The following is a 25,861-nucleotide window of genomic DNA, read 5'->3' on the forward strand; positions in this document are numbered from 1 at the left end:
CTCTGAAGATTCCTTAAATTTAACTCTTATCTATTTCAGGAATAACCTTTGTAATCCAAACCTTTGTAATTCAACATTCTTCAATTTGCACTAATCAAAAGCATCCTCAATGGGCATTTCATTGTACACACTTGGAGCTCTCAGTTAATTTTGCGGCCATGGTAGGAACTGTCTTGGTGTCAGGAACTTCTTCTAAGGTAGTCAAATACTCAGCAATATCTTCTGTCTTATGTGGGCGAATTAAAAATGGTCCCAATGGTGGATTTTTGGGGATCACTGGGGTAGGTGAATTCTGGTTTGGCTTCTCCAGGAAGTCGGAATGTTATTTTCACCCTCTTTCTCTTTCTTCTCCCTTATTTCCTTCTCCCTTGTCTTCAGTTCTCCCGTTTCAATATTCTCCAGTGCTCTCTTTCTTTTTCTGCAGCGTGCAGTCTGAAAAACGTTACGATGGCTTCGCTGCTTTCTCTCCTTTTCCTGCTTCTCTGCCCCTACATCCCTTTCCTGAAAGAAGCACATTGAAAATAACCAACCAGTCGCCTCTGCCTGACTGGATATGTCTAGACTGCTCTACAAAATTGAAAAAAAAAGATACACAAATTGCGTATCTTATTTCAATTTTATTTTGAAATAGGCTATTTTGAAATTTGATGCAGCTACACGGCACCAAATTTCAAAATATAGCATTATTTCAAAACACTCCTTATTCCTCGTGGAACGAGGTTTATGGGGATGTCAAAATAGCCCATCCGTTATTTTGAAAATTTTTTCAAAATAGCAGACGTGTCCCTTGGACATAGGGTAGCTATTTCAGGATCCCAAAATAGCCTTGCAGTCTAGATCATGTTTCTCAACTGGTGGTACGAGTACCGTTAGGGGTCCTCGAGACACATCTGGGGGTACATCAACACCACTGAAAATTGGAGAAAACTGAATTTTTGTTTTAAGTTTGACAGCGCTTTATTATTTTTGTACATTTTATACCCAAAAATTTCATCGCCCACCTGGCTACGATTAAGTTGTTTAAACAAATGTGTTGCAATGGTAGAAAAAATTGTGTGTGTCTGAAAACTGTAGATACTGGGGGTACTTATGTTTTTTTAAAAAAGGGGTACTTTATAAAAAAAGGTTGAGAAACACTCGTCTAGATGTATCTCCTGTTCTTAGCCATCACACTTTTTTCCCCAGAGTAAGAAGTACAAATCTTGCTCAGTACCACAATTGGGTGAGGTGTAGGTTGGCTATGAGGAAAACGATTTCCCAAGGAAGGTGAGGAAGCACTTGGATGGGTTCTCTAGGGACAGGAGGGAATCTCCATCCCTAGAGGTTTTGAAGTCCCGGCTTGACCAAGTCCTGGATCAGTGGATTGAAAGCTTCAGAGGGGAAGCCGAATTAGTATGTAACTGGAAAAACTTTAAAAAAAAAACCCAACGAATAGTCTAGCAGCACCTTAAAGACTAACAAAACATATCGATGGCATCATGAGCTTTCGTAGGCACAACCTACTTCTTCAGATGACCGGAGTTATTAAAAGTGCAGTTGCAAAATAAATAAGGGATGAGGGGAGAGAGAAGGAAAAAAAGAGAAAGAAATAGTTAACTAGGGTATGTCTAGACTGCAGGGTTTTGTCGACAGAAGTTGTGTCAACAGTATGCTTCTGTCGACAAAGAGCGTCTAGACTACATCCAATTCTGTCAACAAAGCAAGCCGCTTTGTCGACATAACAGTGTGGACGCAAAGGACAGGGTAGATGCAATAATGCCTTCTATCGACAGAACTCTGTCAACAAAAGGCATTATTCCTCGTAGAATGATGTTTACATACGTCGACAAAACTGTTGAGTTCTGTTGCCGTTATGTCGACATAACTCAAAGGCAGTATGGACGCAGGTATAGTTTTGTCGACAATTTCCACTTTTGTCGACAAAGCCCTGTAGTCTAGAAACACCCCTAGAGTCTCTATGCATGAAGCAGATAGATAAGTTGCGAGTCGTTCTGAAGTTCCCGTTGTTTGTTTTTTTATGTCATTCGGAAGTGGCATGTAGCGGGCCATCCTGCCAATGGCTCTATTCATACCTCTGTGACAGGACTCAAACTTGAAAATGAAGCTAAGTTCCAACCTTCCCTGGGTATTTAATATAAAACATGGAGATATACCTCATACAGCTGGAATGGACCTTGAGAGGTCATCGACTCCAGTCTGCTGCCCTCACAGCAAGACAAAGTTCAATCCCTGATAGATTTGCCCCAGATTAATTCTCTCAAGGGTTGAGCTCACAACCGTGAATTTAACAGGCCAATGCTCAAACCACTGAGCTATCCATGCCCCAAAGCTTATGTGATTGGCCCAAAACAACATGGTGACTTGGAGATACATTAACGAGTTCCAGGGTAGATTAAAGTGATCTCCAACTGGTATCTGTGTGTAACCTTTTTGGATATCAGATTTGTGTCCATTAATTCTTTTCCGTAGAGACTGTCCTGTTTGACCAATATCCATGGCAGAGGGGCATTGAGTTGGGGTTGGTCCTCTTTTGGGTGTGGAGGTGGACTTGATGACTCCTGAGGTCTCTTCCAACCCTGGCATGCTATGATTCTAATTGTGTATTTTATCTTGCTCAGTGTGTGGCTGTGATGGACTCCCCCAAAATACTGCTTACACATGTGGTTGCCTCATCTCAAAAAAGATGTATTGGCATTGGAAAAGGTTCAGAAAAGAGCAACAAAAGTGATGAGGGGTTTGGAACGGGTCCCATATGAAGAGAGGTTAAAAAGACTTGGACTTTTCAGCTTAGAAAAGAGGAGACTAAAGAAGGATAGGATAGAGGTCTATAAAATCATGACTGTTGCAGAAAAAGTGAATAGGGAAAAGTTATTTACTTATTCCCACAATATAAGAATGAGGGGTCAACCAAATGAAATGAATAGGCAGCAGGTTGAAAACAAACCAAGGGAAGTTTTTCTTTATTCAGCGCATTGCTAACCTGTGGAACTCCTTGACAGAGCATGTGGTGATGGCTAGGACTTTAACAGGGTGCAAAAAAGAGCTAGAGAGATTTCTGGAGGTTAGGTCCATCAATGGCTATTAGCCAGGATGGATAGGGATGGTGTTCCTAGCCTCTGTTTGTCAGGGGCTGACAATAGATGACAAGAGAGGGATCACTTGATGATTCCCTGTTCTATTCATTCCCTGTGAGGCACCTGACACTGGCCACTATCAAAAGACAGGACACTGGGCTAGATGAACCTTTGGTCTGACCCAGTCTGGCCGTTCTTAAGTTCGTATACATGAATGCTCCCAGGGTCACTGAAGGTTTGAATCACACAAAGAAAGGTGCCAGACAAATCCCCTCCCTCCCTCCCTCCCTCCCTCCCTAGATAGATAGATAGATAGATAGATAGATAGATAGATAGATAGATAGATAGATAGATAGATAGAGAGAGAGAGATAGAGAGGACAGAGGGGGTATACGGGGATGGAGAGAGAGATAGAGAGATAGAGAGGACAGAGGGGGTATACGGGGATGGAGAGAGAGATAGATAGATAGATAGGACAGAGGGGGTATACGGGGATGGAGAGAGAGATAGATAGATAGATAGGACAGAGGGAGTATACGGGGATGGAGAGATAGATAGATGGAGAGATAGATAGATAGATAGATAGATAGATAGATAGATAGATAGATAGATAGATAGATAGATAGATAGATAGATAGATAGATAGATAGATAGATAGATAGATAGATAGATAGATAGATAGATAGATAGATAGATAGATAGATAGATAGGACAGAGGGGGTATACGGGGATGGAGAGAGAGATAGATAGATAGGACAGAGGGAGTATACGGGGATGGAGAGATAGATAGGACAGAGGGGGTATACGGGGATGGAGAGAGAGATAGATAGATAGGACAGAGGGAGTATACGGGGATGGAGAGATAGATAGATAGATAGATAGATAGATAGGACAGAGGGAGTATACGGGGATAGATAGATAGATAGATAGGACAGAGGGAGTATACGGGGATGGAGAGATAGATAGATAGGACAGAGGGGGTATACGGGGATGGAGAGATAGATAGATAGATAGGACAGAGGGAGTATACGGGGATGGAGAGATAGATAGATAGATAGATAGATAGGACAGAGGGAGTATACGGGGATAGATAGATAGATAGATAGGACAGAGGGAGTATACGGGGATGGAGAGATAGATAGATAGGACAGAGGGGGTATACGGGGATGGAGAGATAGATAGATAGGACAGAGGGGGTATACGGGGATGGAGAGAGAGATAGATAGATAGGACAGAGGGAGTATACGGGGATGGAGAGATAGATAGATAGATAGATAGATAGATAGATAGATAGATAGATAGATAGATAGATAGATAGATAGATAGGACAGAGGGAGTATACGGGGATGGAGAGATAGATAGATAGGACAGAGGGGGTATACGGGGATGGAGAGATAGATAGATAGATAGATAGGACAGAGGGGGTATACGGGGATGGAGAGAGAGATAGATAGATAGGACAGAGGGAGTATACGGGGATAGATTAGATAGATAGATAGATAGATAGATAGATAGATAGATAGATAGATAGATAGATAGATAGATAGATAGATAGATAGATAGATAGATAGATAGATAGATAGATAGGACAGAGGGAGTATACGGGGATGGAGAGATAGATAGATAGGACAGAGGGGGTATACGGGGATGGAGAGATAGATAGATAGGACAGAGGGGGTATACGGGAATGGAGAGATAGATAGATAGGACAGAGGGGGTATACGGGGATAGATAGATAGATAGATAGATAGATAGATAGATAGATAGATAGATAGATAGATAGATAGATCATAATCAGTTTGACTTGATATAAAATATCAAACTAACAAGTCTTCTTTTTGATTTTCAAGAGAAAATATGGTGAAAGAGAGAATGAGAAATAAGACCTCCATGACTGAGTTTGTCATCCTGGGCTTCTCGAACTACCCCGACATGAATCTCGTCCTGTTTGTGGTGTTTCTGTTCATTTACATCCTCACCGTGCTGGGCAACTTTCTCCTCATCCTTGTCATATATGTCGACCCGGCCCTTCACACCCCCATGTATTTCTTCCTCAGGAACTTGTCCTTCTTGGACCTCTGCTACACCTCTGTCACCGTGCCCAAGATGTTGGACAACCTTCTCTCTGACCGTAAGACCATCTCCTTTGCCAGTTGCGCCGTGCAGATGTTTTTCTTTCTGTTTTTCGGCGTTACCGAGTGCTTCCTGCTTGCATCGATGGCCTACGACCGCTACAGCGCCATCTGCAACCCGCTGCGCTACACGGCCATCATGAATAAGAGGGTTTGCCTCCAGTTGACGGGTGGGTCGTGGATCTGCGGCACCCTGGTGGCCGTGGGGCACACATCCTCGCTCTTCACCCTTCCCTTCTGTGGTCCCAACACGATCAACCACTTCTTCTGTGACATCCAGGCGGTGCTGAAGCTGGTGTGCGGGAACACCTACTGGATAGAGATCCAGTTCATTCTGGGTGCTGGCTTCGCCCTCATGGTGCCTTTGTTAATGAGCCTGCTCTCCTACGTCGCTATCATCCCCACCATCCTGAGAATCAAGACAGCCGAAGGCCGGCGTCGGGCCTTCTCCACCTGCTCCTCACACCTCATTGTGGTGACTTTGTGCTATGGGACGGCCCTCATCACCTACGCCCGCCCCAAGTCCAGCTACGGCATGGGGGAGGAGATGGTGTTCTCTCTCTTCTATTCCGTGGTGATTGCTTTCTTAAACCCCATCATCTACAGCTTCCGGAACAAAGAGGTGAAAGACGCTTTGAGAAAAATACCCATTAAATTGTTTTAATACATTCAGATAAATTATTTTCTGACGGATGAATCTCTGAGAAGTACCTTACTCCAAACGTCATTTCCTTTACTGGAGTATCTCTCAGACAGCATCTCAGCTGTAAACGAGATATTTGCCGTGTGTAATTCAGTGTTGGAAAATTGGCTGAGTTTTGTATTTCCATGAATTTTTTTCTTTAACATTTCATATTTAACAAAATACATGAAGAAATATTATCATTTGCAGAATTTTTTGTTAGTATGACAGGTCGAAATTCTCTTGTCCAGCACTCTCGGGACTTGACCGGTTCTGTACCAGAGAATTTTCCGGATCATGGGAGGTCAATATTGTCTAGCAGCATTATCAACACTTCCCCTGCTTACTCGGCTGTTAATGAATATTTATGGGTAAAATCAGGCTAAATAATAGCACAGACCAATGAGAGTTAGAAATGGTGGCTGTAAACAAACTTCATGGGACTTTGGAAAAATTGGCCACACCCACGAGCTCTCAATTGAGGTATAGCATCCACCTTAACGGTGCCTGCCTCGGACTAATTTCAAGGCTTCTCCGTAGTGGGGATATACTATATCAATTTTGTTATTTCAGGAGGGCAGATCTATGCTGGGGAGTCATTTCAAAATAACTCCCCTTATTCAACAAGGTGAGCATCTGTAACCGGCACCTGGCGGATTTGAACCTGGGACCTCTGGAACTTTGTATAGGAACCTCTACTGTTTGTGCTAAAAAGCCAGCTGGCTGTAGAGGTCTCTTGTCCTTAGCTCTTGTTGTAAATGGTCTAAGCGCCACTGCATGGGGCAGTGAACCACACTAGGGCTATATCCAGACTGCATTGCTTTTTCGGGAAAAAGAAACACCGCGTCCAAGGAACAAGTCCTCTTTTTCAAAAAAAAATTCCAAAGAACAGATGAGCTATTTCGCCATCCCTGTAAACCTCGTTCTGAGGAATAAGGGATGGGCTTGAAAGAGCGCTTTTGTTCGCAATTTGGTGCCATGTAGATGTGCCAAATTTTGAAAGAGCCTCTTTAGAAAGGAAATCAAAAAAGAGACTAACTACCACAAATTGCATATCTTTTTCAGATTTGAGGGTATGTCTAGACTACAGGGTTTTGTCGACAGAAGTTTTGTCAACAGATACAGTCGACAACGCTTCTGTCGACAAAGAGCATCTAGACTGCAGCCAGTTCTGTCGACAAAGCAAGCCTCTTGGTCGACATAACAGTGTGGACGCAAAGGACAGTGTAGATGCAGTAAAGCCTTCTATCGACAGAACTCTGTCGACAAAAGGCGTTATTCCTCGTAGAATGAGGTTTACATCCGTCGACAAAACTGCTGAGTTCTGTCGATGTTATGTCAACATAATTCAAAGGCAGTGTGGACGTAGGTATAGTTTTGTCGACAAAAGTGGACTTTTGTCGACAAAACCCTCTAGTCTAGACACATCCTAAAAGTGCAGTCTGGAGGTAGCCTAGGTGTGTGGGTTGCATACTTCCTCTAGCTGAGGAAGCAGCCTTTACATGTAACCACCACATGGCTGGAGCACCACAAGGTAGATTTGAACCTGGGATCTCTGGAGCTTTGCATAGGAGCCTCTACTGTTTGAACTAAAAAGCAGCTGGTTCTCATTGCATGATGTAGAACTCCCTTGTCTACCCTACTATTTCAAAATAATAGGCTGATTATTTTGAAATAACTCTTACTTGTGAAGAAGAATAAACATTTTTTGAAATAGCAATTTGGGGAGTTATTCTTTTGAAATAATTTATTTCAAAATATCCTAGTAGTGTAGACAGAGCCGGAGCTAATACATCGATTTGAGTTATTTCAAAATAGTTTCCCAGTGTAGACATGTCCACAAGTAAGCTCAATTCTACCCAGTTTTGGCCTGTAGTGGGAGTATGCATTTTTCTGGGACCTGAAACTTTTTTTTTTACAGTAATCTTTCATGGGCCCTCTAGACATCGTTTGAGGACACTCAAGAGTCTGCGGATCTCAGGTAGCAATCCAGTTTCTGAAAATCGACCCATGAACTTTGGGAAGGATCCAATATCCCAGTGGCAACCCGTTCAACTTTGAAAGAAACCTACAAAAAAAAAATCCGTTCTAAGAGATCTCATTTTCCACCTCTGGAGAGTAGCCTCTGTCTTTCATAATCACAATGTAATGGGCACCGTTGGTTTTGGTCGCAGCTACATAAACATGTTAATAGATCCCTGAGGTGGGAGGGGAAATCCCTGGGACAAGGGAATGGAAGGTGGGAGAAGACGGAGTGAGGATAAAAGTCGGCTGTCTTTGCGACTTGAAATAAACAAAGACATGCGAACCCACCTCAACCAAAGAGCATCTTGCAGAAATGAATGTGGACAATGGACCACTCTTCTCAGTGAGTGTTTCTCTCTGATTGTTATGAGAGTGTGCGAGCATATAAGACGTAATGTTGGTCTTAGACATGGCCAGGCGGATGGCAGAGGTTGGGGACTCCCTGCGTGGGAGATCGAATTCCGATGGAATGTCTCTGATTCCTGGTTAAGGCAGGGAAGTGTCTCTTTCAAGGAAGGCAAAATTTTAATTCTGCTGTTGGTACAATGCCAGGTGATTCAGAGGGAGTGAACAGAACAGGGAATCAACGATGGATCCATCCCCTGTCACCCATTCGGGGCTGCTAGCAAACCCTGAATCCCCACCCATCCTGACGAATACCCCTTAATGGACCTGTCCTCCACAAAATCCTGGAACTGGAAGGGACCTCAAGAGGTCAAGTCCAATCCCCTGCCCTCACGGCAGGACCCAGCACCATCTAGACCATCCCTGACAGGCGTCTGTCCAACCTGCTCTTAAATATCTCCAGAGATGGAGATTCCACAACCCCCCGGGCAATTTATTCCAGTATTTCACCACCCTGATTGGTAGGAAGTTTTTCCTAATATCCAACCTCAACCTCCCTTGCTGTGATGTCCTATCCTCAGAGGCCAAGGAGAACAATTTTCTCCCCTCCTTGTGACACCCTTTTAGATACTTCAAAACCGCCATCATGTCCTCCCTCAGGCTATGTCTGCACGGCAGAGCTTTTCCAGGATATTTCCAGTATCCCAGAAAAGCTGTGTCATGTCCAAGGAACATATCCAAAGAACAGTTTCCGATAAAGCGGACATGTTCTTTTGGCATCCCTGTAGTCATTGTATGAGTAAGAAGGGATGTTCTGAAAAAAGGAGGTTTTTCTCAAATTTCACCCTGTGTGGCTGGGCCAAATTTTGGAAAAGCCTCTTCCGAAAAAAAAACCCAGAAAAGGATTTGCAAATTGCAGTTCTTTTCCCGACTTGTCTTTGCAGTCTAGACATAGCTTCTGTCTTCTCTTTCTAAACTAAACAAGCTCGATTCTTTCAGCCTTCCCTCCTAGCTCCTGATCTCTAGATCTTTCATCGTTTTTTGTTGCTCTTCTCTGGACCTTCTCCAATTTCTCTCCCTCTTTCTTGAAAAGTGGTGCCCAGAACTGGACACAATCCTCCCACCGAGGCCGAATCAGTGCAAAGCAGAGCAGAAGAATGATTTCTTGTGTCTTGCTCACAACACTCCTGTTGATGCCTCCCAGAATCATGTTGGCTTTTTTTTGCAACAGTGTCCCATTGTTGACTCATGAACGTCTCTCGTTTTTCAGTCGTCTTAAAATCTTGTCCTTCACAACATCCTCTGGTAGAGTCCCATTGGTTGACGTGTTATGGCGTAAAGAAATATTTCCTTGTGTTTATTTTAAACCCTGCCTATCAACTTCATTTCCTGACCCTAAGATCTTGTGTTATGAGAACAAGCTAATAACACATCCTTACTTTCTCCACAACAGTCATGATTTAATTGACTATCTTGTGTCCCCGAGTTGTCCCTTTTTCCAAGCTGAAAACTCCCAGTCCTATTAATAGTTGTCCCATTCCCTTAATAATTCCCCCTCCTTCTCTGTACCTTTTCCAATTGCAATATACCTTTTCTGAGATGGCGTGAGCAAATCGGCATGCAGTATTTAAGATGTGGCTGTGCCATTGGTTTATATAGAAACAATATGATTTGTTATGGTCTTATTATCGATCCCTTTCGTAACATTGCCCCAAATTTTGTTTGCTTTGTTGATTGCTACTGCACATTAAGGGGTCCAAAAACTCATACAGTGACTCCAAAATCTCTTTGTTGAGTGGCCACAGCTAAATTAGACCTCTTTGTCATTGTATTTTGTAGAAGTGAAATTATTGTTCGAAGAAGTAGCCGTGTTAGTCTCTTTCAGCAAAAACGTCATGCATCCGATGAAATGCTCTCCACTTAATCTTTAAGGGTATGTCAACACAGCAGTTTAATTTTGGAATAACTTAAATGAATTTGAAATAAAGTGCACACCTAATAATTTCCCAGAGTAGACCTGCTCTCTGGAAATAACGAAATCGATATGAAACAAAATACAGGACTATGTAGCACTTTAAAGACTAACAAGATGGTTTATTAGGTGATGAGCTTTCGTGGGCCAGACCCACTTCCTCAGATCAAATAATGGAAGAAAATTGGGGAAGCTATCTTTGTAATGGGTAAGATAGTCTTTGTTAATTCCCCTGTGGAGAGTGTCGAATTTTCCCCAATTATCTCTAATACTATTAACTCACAGACATTTCCCCTTCCCCACCTCTAATATCATTAACTCACTGGCATCCCCCTTCTGTTCTGTAAAGTGATTTGTCCTTTTCATGTGTGTTCATTTTTTTTAAATTGTATCCTTTGGTATATATGGTTGTGACTATTTTCTTCCATTATTTGATCTGAGGAAGTGGGTCTGGCCTACGAAAGCTCATCATCTAATAAACCATCTTGTTAGTCTTTAAAGTGCTACATAGTCCTGTATTTTGTTTCAGCTACACCAGACTAACACGGCTACATCTCTATCACTATTCAAAATCGATATGGTGTCTCCCCATTATGGGGGAAGCCTCGAAATGAGTTCGAGGCAGGCTCTGTTAATGTGGAAGCACTGGGGTGTAATTACTTCGAATGACTCTGGGGAGTCGTTATTCTGAAATAGTGGCACCAGCGCGTCCACACTAATGATATTTTGAAATAACTATTTTAAAATTAGCATTTTTCCCCCAGAGGAAAGCAGGAGCACAGATTTCAGAATAACGCTACGTCTAGACTATGTTTTTTTTTAAAGGAAGTATGCAAATTTGGCACTAATTTGCATCTCTTCTTCCAATCGCTTTTTCAAAAGTGGGTTTTTTGAAAGTGAAACTAGTCTGGACGTGGGCTTGTTTTGAAAAAAAAAAAAAACCTTTCAAAAAATCACGTAAACCTCTTTTTTGGAAGAGTGGTTTTTTCGAAAAAGGTTTTTTTTTCCTGAAAAAACCACGTCCAGACTACTTTCACTTTTGAAAAACCTGCTTTCCAAAAAGTGACCGGAAGAAGATATGAAAATTAGCACCAAATTTGCATATTGTCTTTAAAAAAAACGTATTCCAAGTGTCCCGTTATTTTGAAATATCGGGCTTGGTTTTGTGGATGCTCTGCTTATAAATTCAACCTAAAGGGGGTTGTTGCAAAATAAAGTCCTAATGTAAACTGGGGCTAAGGGGGGATCCGTGTTGCCCTCTGCTGGCGACCAGGCCACTGAGAGGTTGATGGGGCATTGGCTAACAGAGGTTTCTTTTTTAGTACAAACCAAAAAGGTTCATTATCTTAAGTTGCCAGGTTTAATTCCTGCAGCCAATAACTTTCATAGGGGCACTGTGCTCTGTAACTATGTGTTTTAGAAGGATCCACGTCACCATGGTATCTGAATACCTCTTCATTTCCTTAGGAGGTGCAATATCCTGAAACCACGAAAGGAAGGAACCAGTCCTCCGCAATTGAATTCATCCTTCTGGGATATTCTGGTCTCCCTAACTTGCCAGGCCTACTTTTTGTCTTGGTCTTAGTTATATACATAACTATTCTGCTGGGGAATGTTCTCATCGTTCTTATAACATGTGCCGACTCTGCCCTTCACACCCCCATGTATTTCTTTCTCAGGATCTTATCCTTCCTGGAGCTCTGCTACACTGCGGTCATCATCCCAGAAATGTTGGCCAACCTCCTGGCAGGGGCGAAAACCATCTCGTTTTCGAGCTGTGCGGCCCAGATGTATTTCCTCCTCTCGCTCGGAGGCACCGAGTGCTGCCTCCTGGCCCTGATGGCCTATGACCGGTACGTGGCCATCTGCCGCCCCCTGGTGTATGCCGTTGTGATGAAGAAGAGCGTTTGCCTGCGGCTCGCGGGCGCGGCCTGGCTGAGCAGCAGCTTCGTGACGCTAACGCACGTCATGTGGCTGTTCCATCTCCCTTTCTGCCCCCCCATGGAGATTGACCATTTCTTCTGCGATGCTCCCCCAGTGCTGGAGCTAGTCTGCGGAAACACCAATGGGATTGAAATCGAAGCCCTTATCTCGACGGTGCTATTTGTCGCCATCCCCTTTGCGTTGATCCTTTGGTCCTACTTCTACATCCTGACCGAAATCTTGAAAATGCCCTCAGCTGCAGGCCGGGGTAAAACCTTCTCGACCTGCTCCTCACACCTCACCATGGTGGTTTTGTTCTTCGGCACCACCGGTCTCACCTACTTCCAGCCCAAATCTAATAGTTCACCCACTACCGGCAAATTCTGGTCCCTCTGCTACACCGTAATCACCCCGTTATTAAACCCGGTGGTCTACAGCCTCAGGAACAAGGTAGTGAAAGGGGCGCTCAGGAGAACCTTTCATAGGATAATATCTTCCTGGGGAGAGCCTCCATTTTGAGATGAACATGGCACATGTGGGGTTCAGTGTGTGGACTGCAAGACATTTTGTCCATGTGTGGAGTTGCCCAGTTACGCTACATTCCGTCTCTGTAGTTTCCCCCTTCCTCTCCCCACCGATATTATTAAAATGGCTCACACCTGAGGTGGCTGCCTCAGTTCTCCTCATAGTAAGGCCGGCCCTGCAAACACAGCATGTTGCCTTGGACCCCGTGAACCTTTTGGCTGGGCCTGTAAGTAACAGGAGAGGAGCAACCTGTTCTGTCAGGAGTGAGGTGTCACCTGTCTGCATTTCTGTGGAAAAGCGAACCCTTCAGAGTCGTCTTTCTCCAACTGAGGGGGCAAAGAGTGAACTCCATACTGTTGACAGAGTCAGTCCTTTGTCACCTGTCTGGGTGCCTTCGATCCTTATCTGAGGGTGCGTCTTGTCTACAGGGTTTTGTCGACAAAACTGGACTTTTGTCGACAAAACTATACCTGCGTCCACACTGCCTTTGAGTTATGTCGACATAACGTCAACAAAACTCAGCAGTTTTGTCGACGTATGTAAACCTCATTCTACGAGGAATAACGCCTTTTGTCGACAGAGTTCTGTCGATAGAAGGCATTCTTGCATCTACACTGTCCTTTGCGTCCACACTTATGTTGACCAAGCGGCTTGCTTTGTCGACAGAACTGGCTGCAGTCTAGATGCTCTTTGTCGACAGAAGCTTTGTCGACAGTATCTGTCGACAAAACTTCTATCGACAAAACTCTGTAGTCTAGACATACCCTGAGTGTTTGCTCTTTGGGGGCTCTCTCGGAGTCTGCGATGTTGACTAAGTGTGCGTGGTTAACACGGTCGATGGGGAGCACACACATGCCGCCGAAAGTTTATCATCGTTGATGGAGAAGACGACCTGTCAGGATACCACCGGTGATGTCTTACGCATCCCAGAAGGCCTAAGTAAGCTAGCATCTCTCTGCTTTCTCTTCTAAGTCTGCAAAGAGTATAAATACCCTGCCTCAATGAAGTTCCCACACAGATTCTGCAAGTACATTTATTCTTCAGGGGGAAAGCATATCAAAATCAATGACAGAATTGACAGTGCTAAACCGGAATCACCTCAGCTCCATCCTCACGGCCTGGTCAGACTCAGGCCTTCAAACCCCAAGGCAACATCAACACATCTTTTTGAATGTGAGACCATTATGACCCTTTTAACAAAGGGGCCAATGTTTGGGACTCGGTCTACACTGCCCCCTCTGGCTCAAAAAATATGCAAATGAGGCAAAGCGTGGACTATCGTGTGCCTCATTTGCATAATTAAGAAGGCTCCGTTTTTGCACAAGGGGCTTTTGAGCAAAAAGGAGCCATCCACACAGCTCATTTTTGTGCAAGAACCCTCTTACTTAAGAACATAAGAACGGCCGTACTGGGTCAGACCAAAGGTCCACCTAGCCCAGTATCCTGACTGCCGACAGTGGCCAGCACCAGGTGCCCCAGAGAGGGTGGACCGAAGACAACGATCAAGCGATTTGTCTCCTGCCATCCTTCTCCAGCCTCTGAAACAGAGATCAAGGCCACCATTTTATCCCCTGGCTAACAGCCTTGTATGGACCTAACCTCCATGAAATTATCTAGCTTCTCTTTAAACTCTATTATAGTCCTAACCTTCACAGCCTCCTCTGGCAAGGAGTTCCACAGGTTGACTACACGCTGTGTGAAGAAGAACTTTCTTTTATTAGTTTTAAACCTGCTCCCCATTAATTTCATTTGGTGTCCTCTAGTTCTTCTATTTAGGGAACTAATAAATAACTTTTCTTTATCGGCCCTCTCCATGCAAGAGCCGTTTTTCCTGGAAAAAAATGTGGAATAAGGGCTCTGGCATAAGATGGTGGTTTTGTGCAAAAAAGGAGCAGTGTGGATGACTTATTTTTGCGCAAAAGCCTCTTGTGCAAAAACAGAGCCTCCTTAATTATGCAAATGAGGCACGGCAATATTCCACGCTTTGCCTCATTTGCACATTTTTTGCACCAGAGGGAGCAGTGTAGACGTAGCCTCAATTGCTGTCCCCTTTGTTTAAAGGGTCATAACGGTCTCACATTCAAAATCAGAACCAGCACAAAGAGCTGAGATTTTCTTTCGGAGGGGTTCGCCCGACCGTCTTTGGGTTAGCAGACAATTAAGCATTCCGTCTGGGTGTAGCTTCAAAGATCTGTTTTTTTGTTTTGCATAATCTGAGGAAAGAATTATAGAATTGGGAGGGACCTTGAGAGGTGACGGAGTCCAGTCCCCTGCCCTCACAGCAGGAGCAAATACCATCCCTGACAGATTTGTCACAGATCTAAGGGTGTGTCTAGACTACCTAGTTTTGTCGACAAAAGTGGACTTTTGTCGACAAAACTATACCAGCGTCTACACTACCGCTGAGTTCTGTCGACATAACGTCGACAGATCTCAGCAGTTTTGTTGACGCTGGTATACCTCATTTTACGAGGCATAACACCTTGTCGACAGAACTCTGTCAACAGAAGGTGTTATTGCCTGTAACATTGCGTCCAGACTACGGAGTTCTGTCGACAAAGCAGCTTGCTTTGTCGACAGAACTCGATGTGTCTGGACGCTCTTTGTCGACGGAAGTTTTGTCAACAGTATCTGTCGACAAAACTTCCGTCGACAAAACGCGGTAGTCTAGACGTACCCTAACTGGGTCCCTTAAAGATTGAACTCACAACGCTCTATATAATGGCCCAATACTCAAACCACTGAGCTACGCTCTTCACATAGGTTGGAGTTTGTGTTCACCTTCTCCTAGGAATTTCTCAAGCCAAACCGCTTTCAATGCATTTTGCCAAAGACAATTCTTATCTGCCCTGTTGTTCACTAACATCTTCTGATGTTCATCACACTTCCCCGGGGTCACAAGCCATCCCCTCCCTAGCTAAGATACGTACAAACCGTTGCCAGAATCTTACACACCTGTTTTTTGCCGTCAAAAAGCCAAGAGAATCTTAGGAGTCATTAAAAAAGGGATAGAGAATAAGAGAGAATATCTTCTTGCCTCTGAATAAAACCATGGGATGCCCACATCTTGAATACTGTGTACAGATGTGGTCGCCTCATCTCAAAAAAAGAACTTTTGGCATTGGAAAAGGTTGAGAAAAGGGCAACAAAAATTATTAGAGTTTTGGAACGGGTCCCATCTAAAGAGAGATTAAAAAGACTTGGACTTTTCATTTTAGAAAAGAGGAGACCAATGAAGGATAGGATAGAAGTCTATAAACTCATGACTATTGTGGAAAAAGTGAATAAGGAAAACTTATTTACTTCTTCCCACAATATAAGCACTAGGGGACATCCAATGAAAGGAATAGGCAGCTGGTTTAAAACAAACCAAAGGAAGTTTTTCTTCATGCAGCACACAGCCAACCTGTGGAACTCCTTGCCAGAGGATGCGGCGAAGGCTAGGACTTTAACAGGGTTCAAAAAAGAGCTAGATCAGTGGTCCCCAACCTTTTGGGGCTGCCGGGCACCCGGGTGGCTGGGCCGCTCACACGCTGGGCACCCAGGGGAGGGGCCACACATGCGCTCGGGGTCAGGGCCGCCTACGTGCCAGGGGGTGGGGCCACCCATACGCTGCGTGCCCGGAGCTGGTGCCACCCATGCGCCGCACTCCCGGGGCTGGCGCCGCAACTGTGCGGCACACCCAGGGGTGTGGCCGCCCATACGCTGCGCGCCCGGGCCCAGAACAGCCCATGTCCTGTGCACCCGGGGGTGGGGCCGGCCCCGACCACTCGACGGGCACACAGAAATGGCCCGACAGGCGCCACGACACCCGCGGACACTGTGTTGGGGACCACTGAGCTAGACAGAATCCTGGAGGTTAGGTCTGTCAATGGCTATTAGCCAGAATGGGTATGAATGGTGTCCCTAGACTCTGTTTGTCTGGAAATGGAGGACAGGAGAGGAATCTCATGAGGATTTCCTGTTCTGTTCATTCCCTCTGGGCCATCTGGCATTGGCAACTGTCGGCAGTCAGCACACTGCGCTGGATGGACCTTTGGAAGTTTTTCTTCACGCAGTGCACAGTCAACCTGTGGAACTCGTTGCCAGAGGATGTGGTGAAGACTAGAATTTTAACAGGGTTCAAGAAAGAGCTAGATAGATTCAAGGTGGTTAGGTCCATCAATGGCCCCATGTTTAAACACCATTTAGAAACACACAATTGACTTCAACCAGCCCTGACGCCTGACTAAATGGTGTTCTATGTTTTTCAATAAAACACCATCTTCAAATTACCCTCGTGCTTTGAGAAACATATATTCCATGAAAATGACTCCCATCCTTTAACTGTGAAGATGATCCGCTGGAGTGGGACATAAGAACATAAGAACGGCCGTACTGGGTCAGACCAAAGGTCCATCTAGCCCAGTAGCCTGTCTGCCGACAGTGGCCAGCACCAAGTGCCCCAGAGAGGGTGGACCGAAGACAACGATCAAGTGATTTGTCTCCTGCCATCCCTCTCCAGCCTCTGACAAACAAAGGCCAAGGACACCATTTTATCCCCTGGCTAATAGCCTTTTATGGACCTAACCTCCATAAAATTATCTAGCTTCTCTTTAAACTCTATTATAGTCCTAGCCTTCACAGCCTCCTCTGGCAAGGAGTTCCACAGGTTGACTACACGGGACAGGAAATACAAATGTATATAGACACTAAGAAGTGAAAAGGCCCTTGGTGAAACACAACTTGTTTAAAAGTTTGCCTAGGGCGTCTTTTATCTCCTTGTTCCGCAGGCTGTAAATCAGTGGGTTTATTATTGGGGAAACCACAGTATAGAGCACAGCACCCAAGAGGCCCTCGTAGGGGGAAGACGCTGATCCAGGCCGTAGGTACGTGTAGATCCCGGTGCTGATAAACAATGAAAACACAAGTAGGTGCGGCAGGCAGGTGGAGAAGGCCTTATACCTACCCTGGGCTGAGGGGATCCTTAGCACAGCCGAAAAGATATGAAAGTAGGACAGAAATATCGAAATGAAGAAAAACAAGCCCACCAAGGCACTTAAGACAACCACCACAATTTCGTTGGGGCGCGTATCCGCGCAGGAGAGTTTCAGCAGCTGCGGGATGTCGCAGAAGAACTGATCCACCACGTTGGACCGGCAGAAGGGCAGGAAGAAAGTATTCGCCGTGTGCAGCAAGGAATAGACGGAGCTGGTGAGCCAGGAACCGGCGGCCATCTTGGCACAAACCCCTCCGGTCATGATGACCCTGTACCGCAAAGGATGGCAGATGGCCACGTAGCGGTCGTAGGCCATGGCCGTGAGGAGAGTCACCTCCGCGAAGGCAAAGGTGATGCCGAAGTAGAGTTGGGCAACGCAGCCGGGGAAAGAGATCCACCGGGTGTTGTTCCAGGAGTTGGCCATGGACTTGGGGACTGCAACGGAGATGTAGCAGATGTCCAGGATAGACAAGTTGCCCAGGAAGAAATACATGGGGGTGTGAAGACGGTGGTCGAGGACGATGGCTGAGATGATGAGAAGGTTCCCCATCAGGGCAGCCAAGTAAATCACCAAGAACACCACAAAGTGCAAAATCTGCAGCTCCCGCTCATCAGAGAAGCCCAGGAGAAGAAACTCAATCACGGTGCTTTGGTTCGACATTTCCTGCTGTGGGGAGAAAAGTGGGAAGGTAAAAACAAAGGGTCAGGGAAGCAGAAGAGAAAAGAGGACGATATTATGTGCTTCTTCCATGGTCATATTCTTCGTTCTAGAATGAGCTTGAGTAATTGTCTTTTTCTAAGGTCATTCAGGTCCAAGAATAAGGGTATGTCTACACTACCCCGCTAGTTCGAACTAGGAGGGTAATGTAGGCATACCGCACTTGCAAATGAAGCCCGGGATTTGAATTTCCCGGGCTTCATTTGCATAAGCCGGGCGCCGCCATTTTTAAATCCCGGCTAGTTCAACCCCCCCCGTGCCGCGCGGCTGCATGGAGTAGGTAGTTCGGATTAGGATTCCTAATCCGAACTAGCTGTACTCATTCCACGAGGATACACGCGGCACGGGATTCGAACTAGCCGGGATTTAAAAATGGCGGCGCCCGGTTTATGCAAATGAAGCCCGGGAAATTCAAATCCCGGGCTTCATTTGCAAGTGCGGTATGCCTACATTACCCTCCTAGTTCGAACTAGGAGGGTAGTGTAGACATACCCTCAGGGATTAGAGGAAAGTTATTCTCAATGAAGAACAGGTGGCTGGTTTTAAACAAACAATGGATTGAGAGTAGAACCTTTAAAATAAACAAAAGGAAGTTTTTCTTCATGCAGCACACAGTCAACCTGTGGAACTCCTTGCCAGAGGAGGTGGTGAAGACCAGGAACTTAACAGGGCTAAAAAAAGACCTAGATAAATTCATGGAGGGTAGATGCATTCATACTTATTATCCAGGATGGGTAGGAATGGTGTCCCTCACCTCTCTTTGTCTGGACACGGATGACAGAAGAAGGATCACTTGATCCTTCCCTGTTATGTTCACTTCCTCTGGGGCACCTGGAATTGGCCACTGTCAGCAGACAGGACGCTGGGCTCGATGGATCTTTGGTGTCACCCCGTCCAACCGCTCCTATGTTCTTCTGAAAGATTTATTTGGGTACGTTTTGCCTGTTAATATTTTCTTTCTTGGTCCTAGAATGGTAGATACGTTTCCCAAACTTGTTTGCTCGTCCAAATGATTCACCCTCATTTACAACAAAAGAAAAGAAAATTCTCTGCTTCTGTAAATGTCTATTTCTATGACACTGTGGGACCTCACGTCCACAGAAAAACTGTCTGATTGTTTTCAGCATATGCCCTCAATTACAACAAGCAGAACCTTCATAACCGTGCTTGGCAGAATTCCTTTTTTATAATGTCAGCAGATAACATCAGTATTAATTTGTACAGTTTGATGATCAATTTATATTCTCCCAGTTGCAAAAAAGTTATCAGTTTTAAGCATTTTTACATAAGAACATAAGAATCGTCATCCTGGATCATACTAAAGGTCCTACCAGCCCAGTGTCTTGTCTACTGACAGTGGCCAATGCCAGATACATCAGAGGGAGGGATCACAACAGGGAATCCTCACGTAATCACTCCTCGTCACCCACCCCCAGACAAACAGAGGCTTAGGGACACCATTCCTACCCATTTGGCTAAGAGCCATTGATGGACCTAACCTCCGTGAATCTATCTAGCTCCTTTTTGAACCTTGTTAAAATCCCACTCTTCACTACATCCTCTGGCAAGGAGTTCCATAGGTTAACTGTGCGCTCCGTGAAGAAAAACTTTGTTTTGTTTGTTTTAAACCTGCTGCCTCTTCATTTCATTTGGTGACCCCTCATTCTTATATTATGGGAATAAGTAAATAACTTTTCCTTATTCACTTTTTCCACACTAGTCATTATTTTATAGATCTCCTTACATTTTTCCTTACATTCTTCTCTTGAAATTTTCACGGGCATGGGAAATTACTGGGGAGGGATGTCGTACAAAGTGTGGCTGACGATACTTAATTACACTGAACATCAGAAAACAACATTTATAATTATTACGATACGACTTGTAAAATCACTTCAAAATATACAAAGCATATAGCCTACAATCAAAACTCCACTCATCTCTCTGGTTGTATTTTCTTACTTTGCCTCACTGTGGTTTTTCGATATTACTCATTGAAATATTTGTGTTGGTTTGGGCAGGTATGGTGAAATGAATATTTACTCACCTTTACCAAGATCTCTCTCATTCTTCCAAGCCTACTTCTAATTCAGAACGGAGGACAACGGGAAAATAATGAATAATTTTTATATATGCCACACACAAACCCTGGTTTCTGACATTTGGAAAGGAATCCCTCATTTAATTCTGCCTGTAGTGACACCCCTGAAAAAAATCTGCACGAGAAAAAAAAACACATATGTGCAATTTGTGTTATATCAGATTATCCTAATACGTTTGTGCTTTAAAAATTGCTGTAAGTGAAAACCAGAGGTGTTTTGTCCGCAGGGCAAAAATATCTTGCACCTTTCCATGCAATGAGAAGACCGATGTGATCCTTGATTGGCAACTGAACATTTTGGCTGCGGTTTTTAACACTTACCTGAAGGCAGCAAGAAACGCTAAAAGAAGAAAAACAAAAAAATCCAATAATCTTGAAGAAGTGGGATGTACCCACGAAAGCTCATGACACCATCTATATGTTTTGTTAATCTATGAAGACCATGTGTTATTTTTACAGACTAACTTGGCTACTCCCTGAAGCTTCAAAACACAGAGTCACTTGTTCTATTCCTAGCTCAGCAATCAGATATTTAGGCTACGTTTTTGAAAGCTGTCTAAGGAACCTTAATGACCAATGGCCACTAAATTTCCAGGAGATGGATGGAAAAATCTTTTCCTAGTATCGTAGAGTATCAGAACGGGAAGGGATCTCAAGAGGTCATCGTGTCCAGTCCCCTGCCCTCATGGCAGGACCAAGCACCATCTAGATCCGTGGTTCCCAAACTTTTCAGCATCAAAAAGTTTCTGATTTTTGAAACCCCCCCCCCCCCACCAAAAAACCCCTTGTTGAGAGAAAAAAAAAGAACTGAGTGGGACAGCAATACTTGATGGGAGGGCTGGGTTGCCTCACCCCCCCCTAGAATTTCTTCATGCCCCCCAGTTTGGGAACCCATGGGTCTAGGTCATCGCTGACAGGTGTCTGTCCCCTACTTATAAATATCTCCAGAGATGGAGATTCCACAACATCCCTGGGCAATTTATTCCAGTGTTGAACCACCTGGACAGGTAGGAAGTTTTTCCTCGTGTCCAACCTCAACCTCGCTTGCTGCAGTTTAAGCCCATTGCTTTTTGTCCTATCCTCAGAGGTCAAGGAGGACAATTTTTCTCCCTCTTCCTTGTAACACACTTTTATTCCAAAGAACAATGTGCTTATTTATTACATCAGTTAAATGAAAATAACTTATCCATCCATCCGTTCCCAACCAGCAACCTCCTGTTTTGGTCGCTGTCTAAGCATCGCTTGATACCACCTCCAACTCTTTGTCCAGTTTTCCAGATCATTTTGAGTCCTGGCCCTATCCTCCAAAGCATTTGCCACCTCTCCCAGCTTGGTACCATCTGCAAACTTAATAAGCATCTCTCTATGCCGATATCTAAACCATTGATGAAGACACTGAACAGAACCAGTCCCAAAAGCAGACCTCTATGGAAACGTACTTGTTATGCCCTTCCTCCACCATCCTTAACCCCTTCGACTGCAGTTGTCAACATTGCCAGAGGATACCTCAACGAAGACTTGTTGACTTTCAAGGTACTCAACTATGTATGTTCCTTTGAAAAACCCAGGTGAAATGGATTCCACGAAACATGTTGCTTTCTGTGTTGAACGCTACAATAGATACCACACCCAAACTTACTCCCTCTATGAGCCACCAGGATACGGCCCCCTCATAATAATAAAATAATAATAATAATAGAGACTGCCTATCTCCTAGAACTGGAAGGGACCTTGAAAGGTCATCGAGTCCAGTCCCCTGCCTTCTCAGCAGGACCAAGTATCATCCCTGATGAATTTTTGCCCCAAATCCCTAAGTGGCCTCCGCAAGGATTGAACTCACCACCTCTGCTAGAAAATGACATGCCCAGAGCATAAGAAACCTTCTTCTTGCTCCCCAACAAATCCATGGACATGTCAGGGGTTCACCTACCCGACAAAATAATCTCCCATGAGCATCACATCTCAGACTAAGTCAACTGGCTTGTGTTCGGGCATTCCCGGTTGGGCTGGAAGACTGGCTCTAAAATCCAGCAACTTGGACGGATTTCGGAACCCGTTTCCAGGCTGAAAGGAAGTGTCTACAGCCGGAGTTGCATGAGCCCTCGTCTGTAGATGGAGGTTCTGAAACCTGCTTGCTGAGGAATTTTCTTGTCTTTTAAAAGGATATAAACCAATTCATGGGTTGTCAGAAACTTGGTGCTGTTTTTTTGGTGGGACAAACAAAAGCAACCGGTACACATGAGACGAGTCCCATCTTACCTCCTTCCATGGGGCTGCGGGAACACAAAACCCAGTAGTAGACATCAAGCAGAAAGATCATTTTAAATGAAGACAGACGTGGGAAGGGACAGGGCTTTTTATATGTTGTAAGGTATTAAGGGTGAGGAAAGTTTATCTGTCCATCTGTCTGTCCATCCGTGCATCCATCCATCCTTCCATCCCCAGACACACCCATCTATCCCTCCCTCTGTCCATCTGTTGATCCATCCATCCATCCATCCATTCCCATAAGCATCCATATTATTCTCAAATCTTCCATATCTATCTATCACTGGAGATATTTAAGACCTGTCAGAGATGATCAAGATGGTGCTTGGTCCTGCATTGAAGGCAGAGAACTGGACTTGATGCTCTCTGGAGGTCCCTTCCAGATCTATCTACCTATCTACCCTACTTCGATTTTTTCAAACGGTTGCAGCATCTACTTAAATTCAACCGCACAGAACATGAACCATGGCAAATTATCCCACTAAAAGAAAACTGATAGGAAGACAGATCTGGATATCCATGGAGAAATAATTTCATGGTTTACATTTACTAGCGCTGAAATCGGAAGCCGTGGAAAGCTAGGACACTTACCCGAGAGGACTCCTGACCACAGGGGGAGGGGTTCTTCCAGACGCTATCAATCTCTAGAAAGAAAACACACGACTGGAATAGATGCGCTCCTAGATCTCCCAGTGCCCCCCATACCTCCGAGTCTGTGACCAAAGAATTATCAGGGGTTGGTAACATTTTCACCAGAAAGGGGAAACTAACCTAAGATGCCGTGACTCAGAAATGGTTCAGCAGGCTGATTCTAGCTGACTTGTGCGCCAGTGAAACCAATCTGCACCCAGCTACCTGTCCTGTGGCCTGCCAGCCGCTTCAAGGGAAGGACATTTAACTAGCTCCCTGTGTCACATGGTGGGCCCCCGAGCCAGGCCTCCCTAGCAATGAGCCCCGCGTGCCGGGTGAAGGAGATTTATCCAGGGGGTTTCTCTGACGTGCACCAGGATTGCTGCTCCCTGGGGCTGGGCAGAGTTGAGAAGGGAGGACGCAGAGGGAAAATTCAACTCCTAGTGAGGAGAGTGAAACCTAGGAGGAGAGCTGAGGGAAAAAAACCCCCTCAAATTCAACTTTTTCTGGTAGGAAAATGCGGTAGCAATGTCAATGCCACGCGTTCAAAAGTGTCTCCTCACAAATGTAACAACATTGGCTTAACCGTCATGTCTGTCTGCCGCCCCATCTAGCCTCATACCCCCATCTATCCATCTATCTGTCCATCCCCACACACCTCTATCTATCCATCTATCCGTCCATCCCTACACACACACCCTCTATCTGTCCATCTATCTATCCATCCCCACACATCCCCCCCTATCTACACACACCCCATCTATCTATCTATCTATCTATCTATCCATCAATCTATCCATCCCCTCACACCCCTCTATCTATCTATCTATCTATCTATCCATCTATCCATCTATCTATCCATCCCCTCACACCCATCTATCTATCTATCTATTCCAAGACCTGAAGGGGCTACTATGATTATCTTCTGTCTGAACTTCTACCTACTACAGGCCAGAGAATTTACTCCTTTCAGTTGTCCAACTGAGGCCATTTAAAAGGGGATTTGGTCTTACGAGTCTGAGGGAGACTTTCAAACGAAGGGCTGGAGGCTAAAGGTATCTTGGCGCCCACTGGGATATCCAGTAGTACCAGGGTGCCTCGTGCCCACTCAAATCTAGGCATTTTAGGCAACCTGGTGCTTTTGAAATGCCCGCTAGACCATTCAATGCCTTCACTATTTTGTCCCTTAGGGTATGTCTACACTAGAAAGTTAGTTCGAACTAACGGACGTTAGTTCGAACTAACTTTCCTATGCGCTACACTAGCGCTCCGCTAGTTCGAATTTGAATCGAACTAGCGGAGCGCTTAGTTCGAACTAGGTAAACCTCATTTTACGAGGACTAACGCCTAGTTCGAACTAGCTAGTTCGAACTAAGGGCTGTGTAGCCCTTTAGTTCGAACTAGTGGGAGGCTAGCCCTCCCCAGGTTTCCCTGGTGGCCACTCTGGCCAACACCAGGGAAACTCTATGCCCCCCTCCCGGCCCCGGACCCCTTAAAGGGGCACGGGCTGGCTACGGTGCCCGTGCCAGGTGCAAGCCTGCCAGCACCCAGCTAGCAGACCCTGCACCTGGCACGGCACAGAGCCACCCACCCGATGCCCCCCAGCCCACCCCCTCTTGCCGGGACCAGGCTGGCGGCTCCCGGGAGCTTGCCCTGGACCGCAAGAGGCGGGCACCTTCCTGGGCTAGTGCGGACATCGTGGACCTCGTCCACGATCTCCGCACTAGGCACAGGAAAGTGGCCGTCTAGGGCAGGAGAGCTGCCAGCCTGGCCACCCAGGACCAGGTGTGCATGAAAATCAAGGGGGTCCACTGAGACCCCCGACACTGAGCCCTGAGCTTACAATGGCCGTACTGGGTCAGACCAAAGGTCCATCTAGCCCAGTAGCCTGTCTGCCGACAGCGGCCAACCCTAGGGACCCTGGAGGGGATGGACCGAAGACAATGACCAAGCCATTTGTCTCGTGCCATCCCTCTCCAGCCTTCCACAAACTTTGGGCAGGGATACCACTCCTACCCTCTGGCTAATAGGACTCCATGGACCCAACCTCCATCACTTTATCTCACTTCCCTTTCAACTCTGTTCTAGTTCTAGCCTTCACAGCCTCCTGCAGCAAGGAGTTCCACAGGTTAACTATTTGCTTTGTCAACAACAACAACTTTCTCTTACTAGTTTCAAGCCTGCTACCCATTCCTTTCCTTTGGTGTCCTCTAGTCCTTCTTTATGGGAACTCAGGAAGAACTTTTCTGAATGCACCCTCTCCACCCAACCCCTGCTTTTAGAGGCCTCTATCCTGTCCCCCCTCCGTCTCCTCTTTTCTAAGCTGAACAGTCCCAGTCTCTGTAGCCTCTCTTCATCTGGGACCTGTTCCCAACCCCTGATCATGTTAGTTGCCCTCCCCTCTCCCAGCCTTTCTCTTCCCCTCTCCCACCTCCTTTTCCCAGTCTCCCCCAGTTTTGTTCAATAAAGACAGAGTCAATGTTGGAAG

At 45.3% G+C, this 25,861-nt stretch overlaps 3 protein-coding genes across 3 annotated transcripts; 2 read left to right on the forward strand and 1 right to left on the reverse strand.

Annotated features, from left to right (window-relative positions):
* The first annotated feature begins 4,931 nt into the window (after positions 1 to 4,931).
* LOC102455489 (olfactory receptor 10C1-like) lies at positions 4,932 to 5,870 on the forward strand. Its single transcript, XM_006128279.4, has one exon. The coding sequence runs from the start codon at positions 4,932 to 4,934 to the stop codon at positions 5,868 to 5,870; it is 939 nt and encodes a 312-aa protein (XP_006128341.3).
* A 2,437-nt stretch (positions 5,871 to 8,307) lies between these two features.
* On the forward strand, positions 8,308 to 12,672 carry LOC102456481 (olfactory receptor 10A4-like). The gene is made up of 3 exons (XM_089774187.1): positions 8,308 to 8,398; positions 9,674 to 9,710; positions 11,730 to 12,672. Exons 1-3 carry the CDS (start codon positions 8,308 to 8,310, stop codon positions 12,670 to 12,672), a joined length of 1,071 nt encoding a protein of 356 aa, XP_089630313.1.
* A 4,697-nt stretch (positions 12,673 to 17,369) lies between these two features.
* Positions 17,370 to 18,317, reverse strand: LOC102456226 (olfactory receptor 14A16-like). The gene has a single exon (XM_006128282.4). It carries the CDS (start codon positions 18,315 to 18,317, stop codon positions 17,370 to 17,372), a length of 948 nt encoding a protein of 315 aa, XP_006128344.3.
* Between the last annotated feature and the right edge of the window lie 7,544 nt (positions 18,318 to 25,861).

Source organism: Pelodiscus sinensis, chromosome 30 (genome assembly GCF_052426305.1).
Source record: "Pelodiscus sinensis isolate ZL-2025 chromosome 30, ASM5242630v1, whole genome shotgun sequence".
Classification (NCBI taxonomy): domain Eukaryota; kingdom Metazoa; phylum Chordata; order Testudines; family Trionychidae; genus Pelodiscus; species Pelodiscus sinensis.

Bases quoted from the DNA above. Each gene is read 5' to 3' on its own strand.
- LOC102456481 (XM_089774187.1), top strand. From the start codon at position 8,308: ATGTTGGTCTTAGACATGGCCAGGCGGATGGCAGAGGTTGGGGACTCC. The intron at 8,399-9,673 runs GTTAAGGCAGGG...TTGTGTTATGAG, and splicing joins TGGAATGTCTCTGATTCCTG to AACAAGCTAATAACACATCC. The intron at 9,711-11,729 runs GTCATGATTTAA...CACGAAAGGAAG, and splicing joins TCCTTACTTTCTCCACAACA to GAACCAGTCCTCCGCAATTG.
- LOC102455489 (XM_006128279.4), top strand. From the start codon at position 4,932: ATGGTGAAAGAGAGAATGAGAAATAAGACCTCCATGACTGAGTTTGTC.
- LOC102456226 (XM_006128282.4), bottom strand. From the start codon at position 18,317: ATGTCGAACCAAAGCACCGTGATTGAGTTTCTTCTCCTGGGCTTCTCT.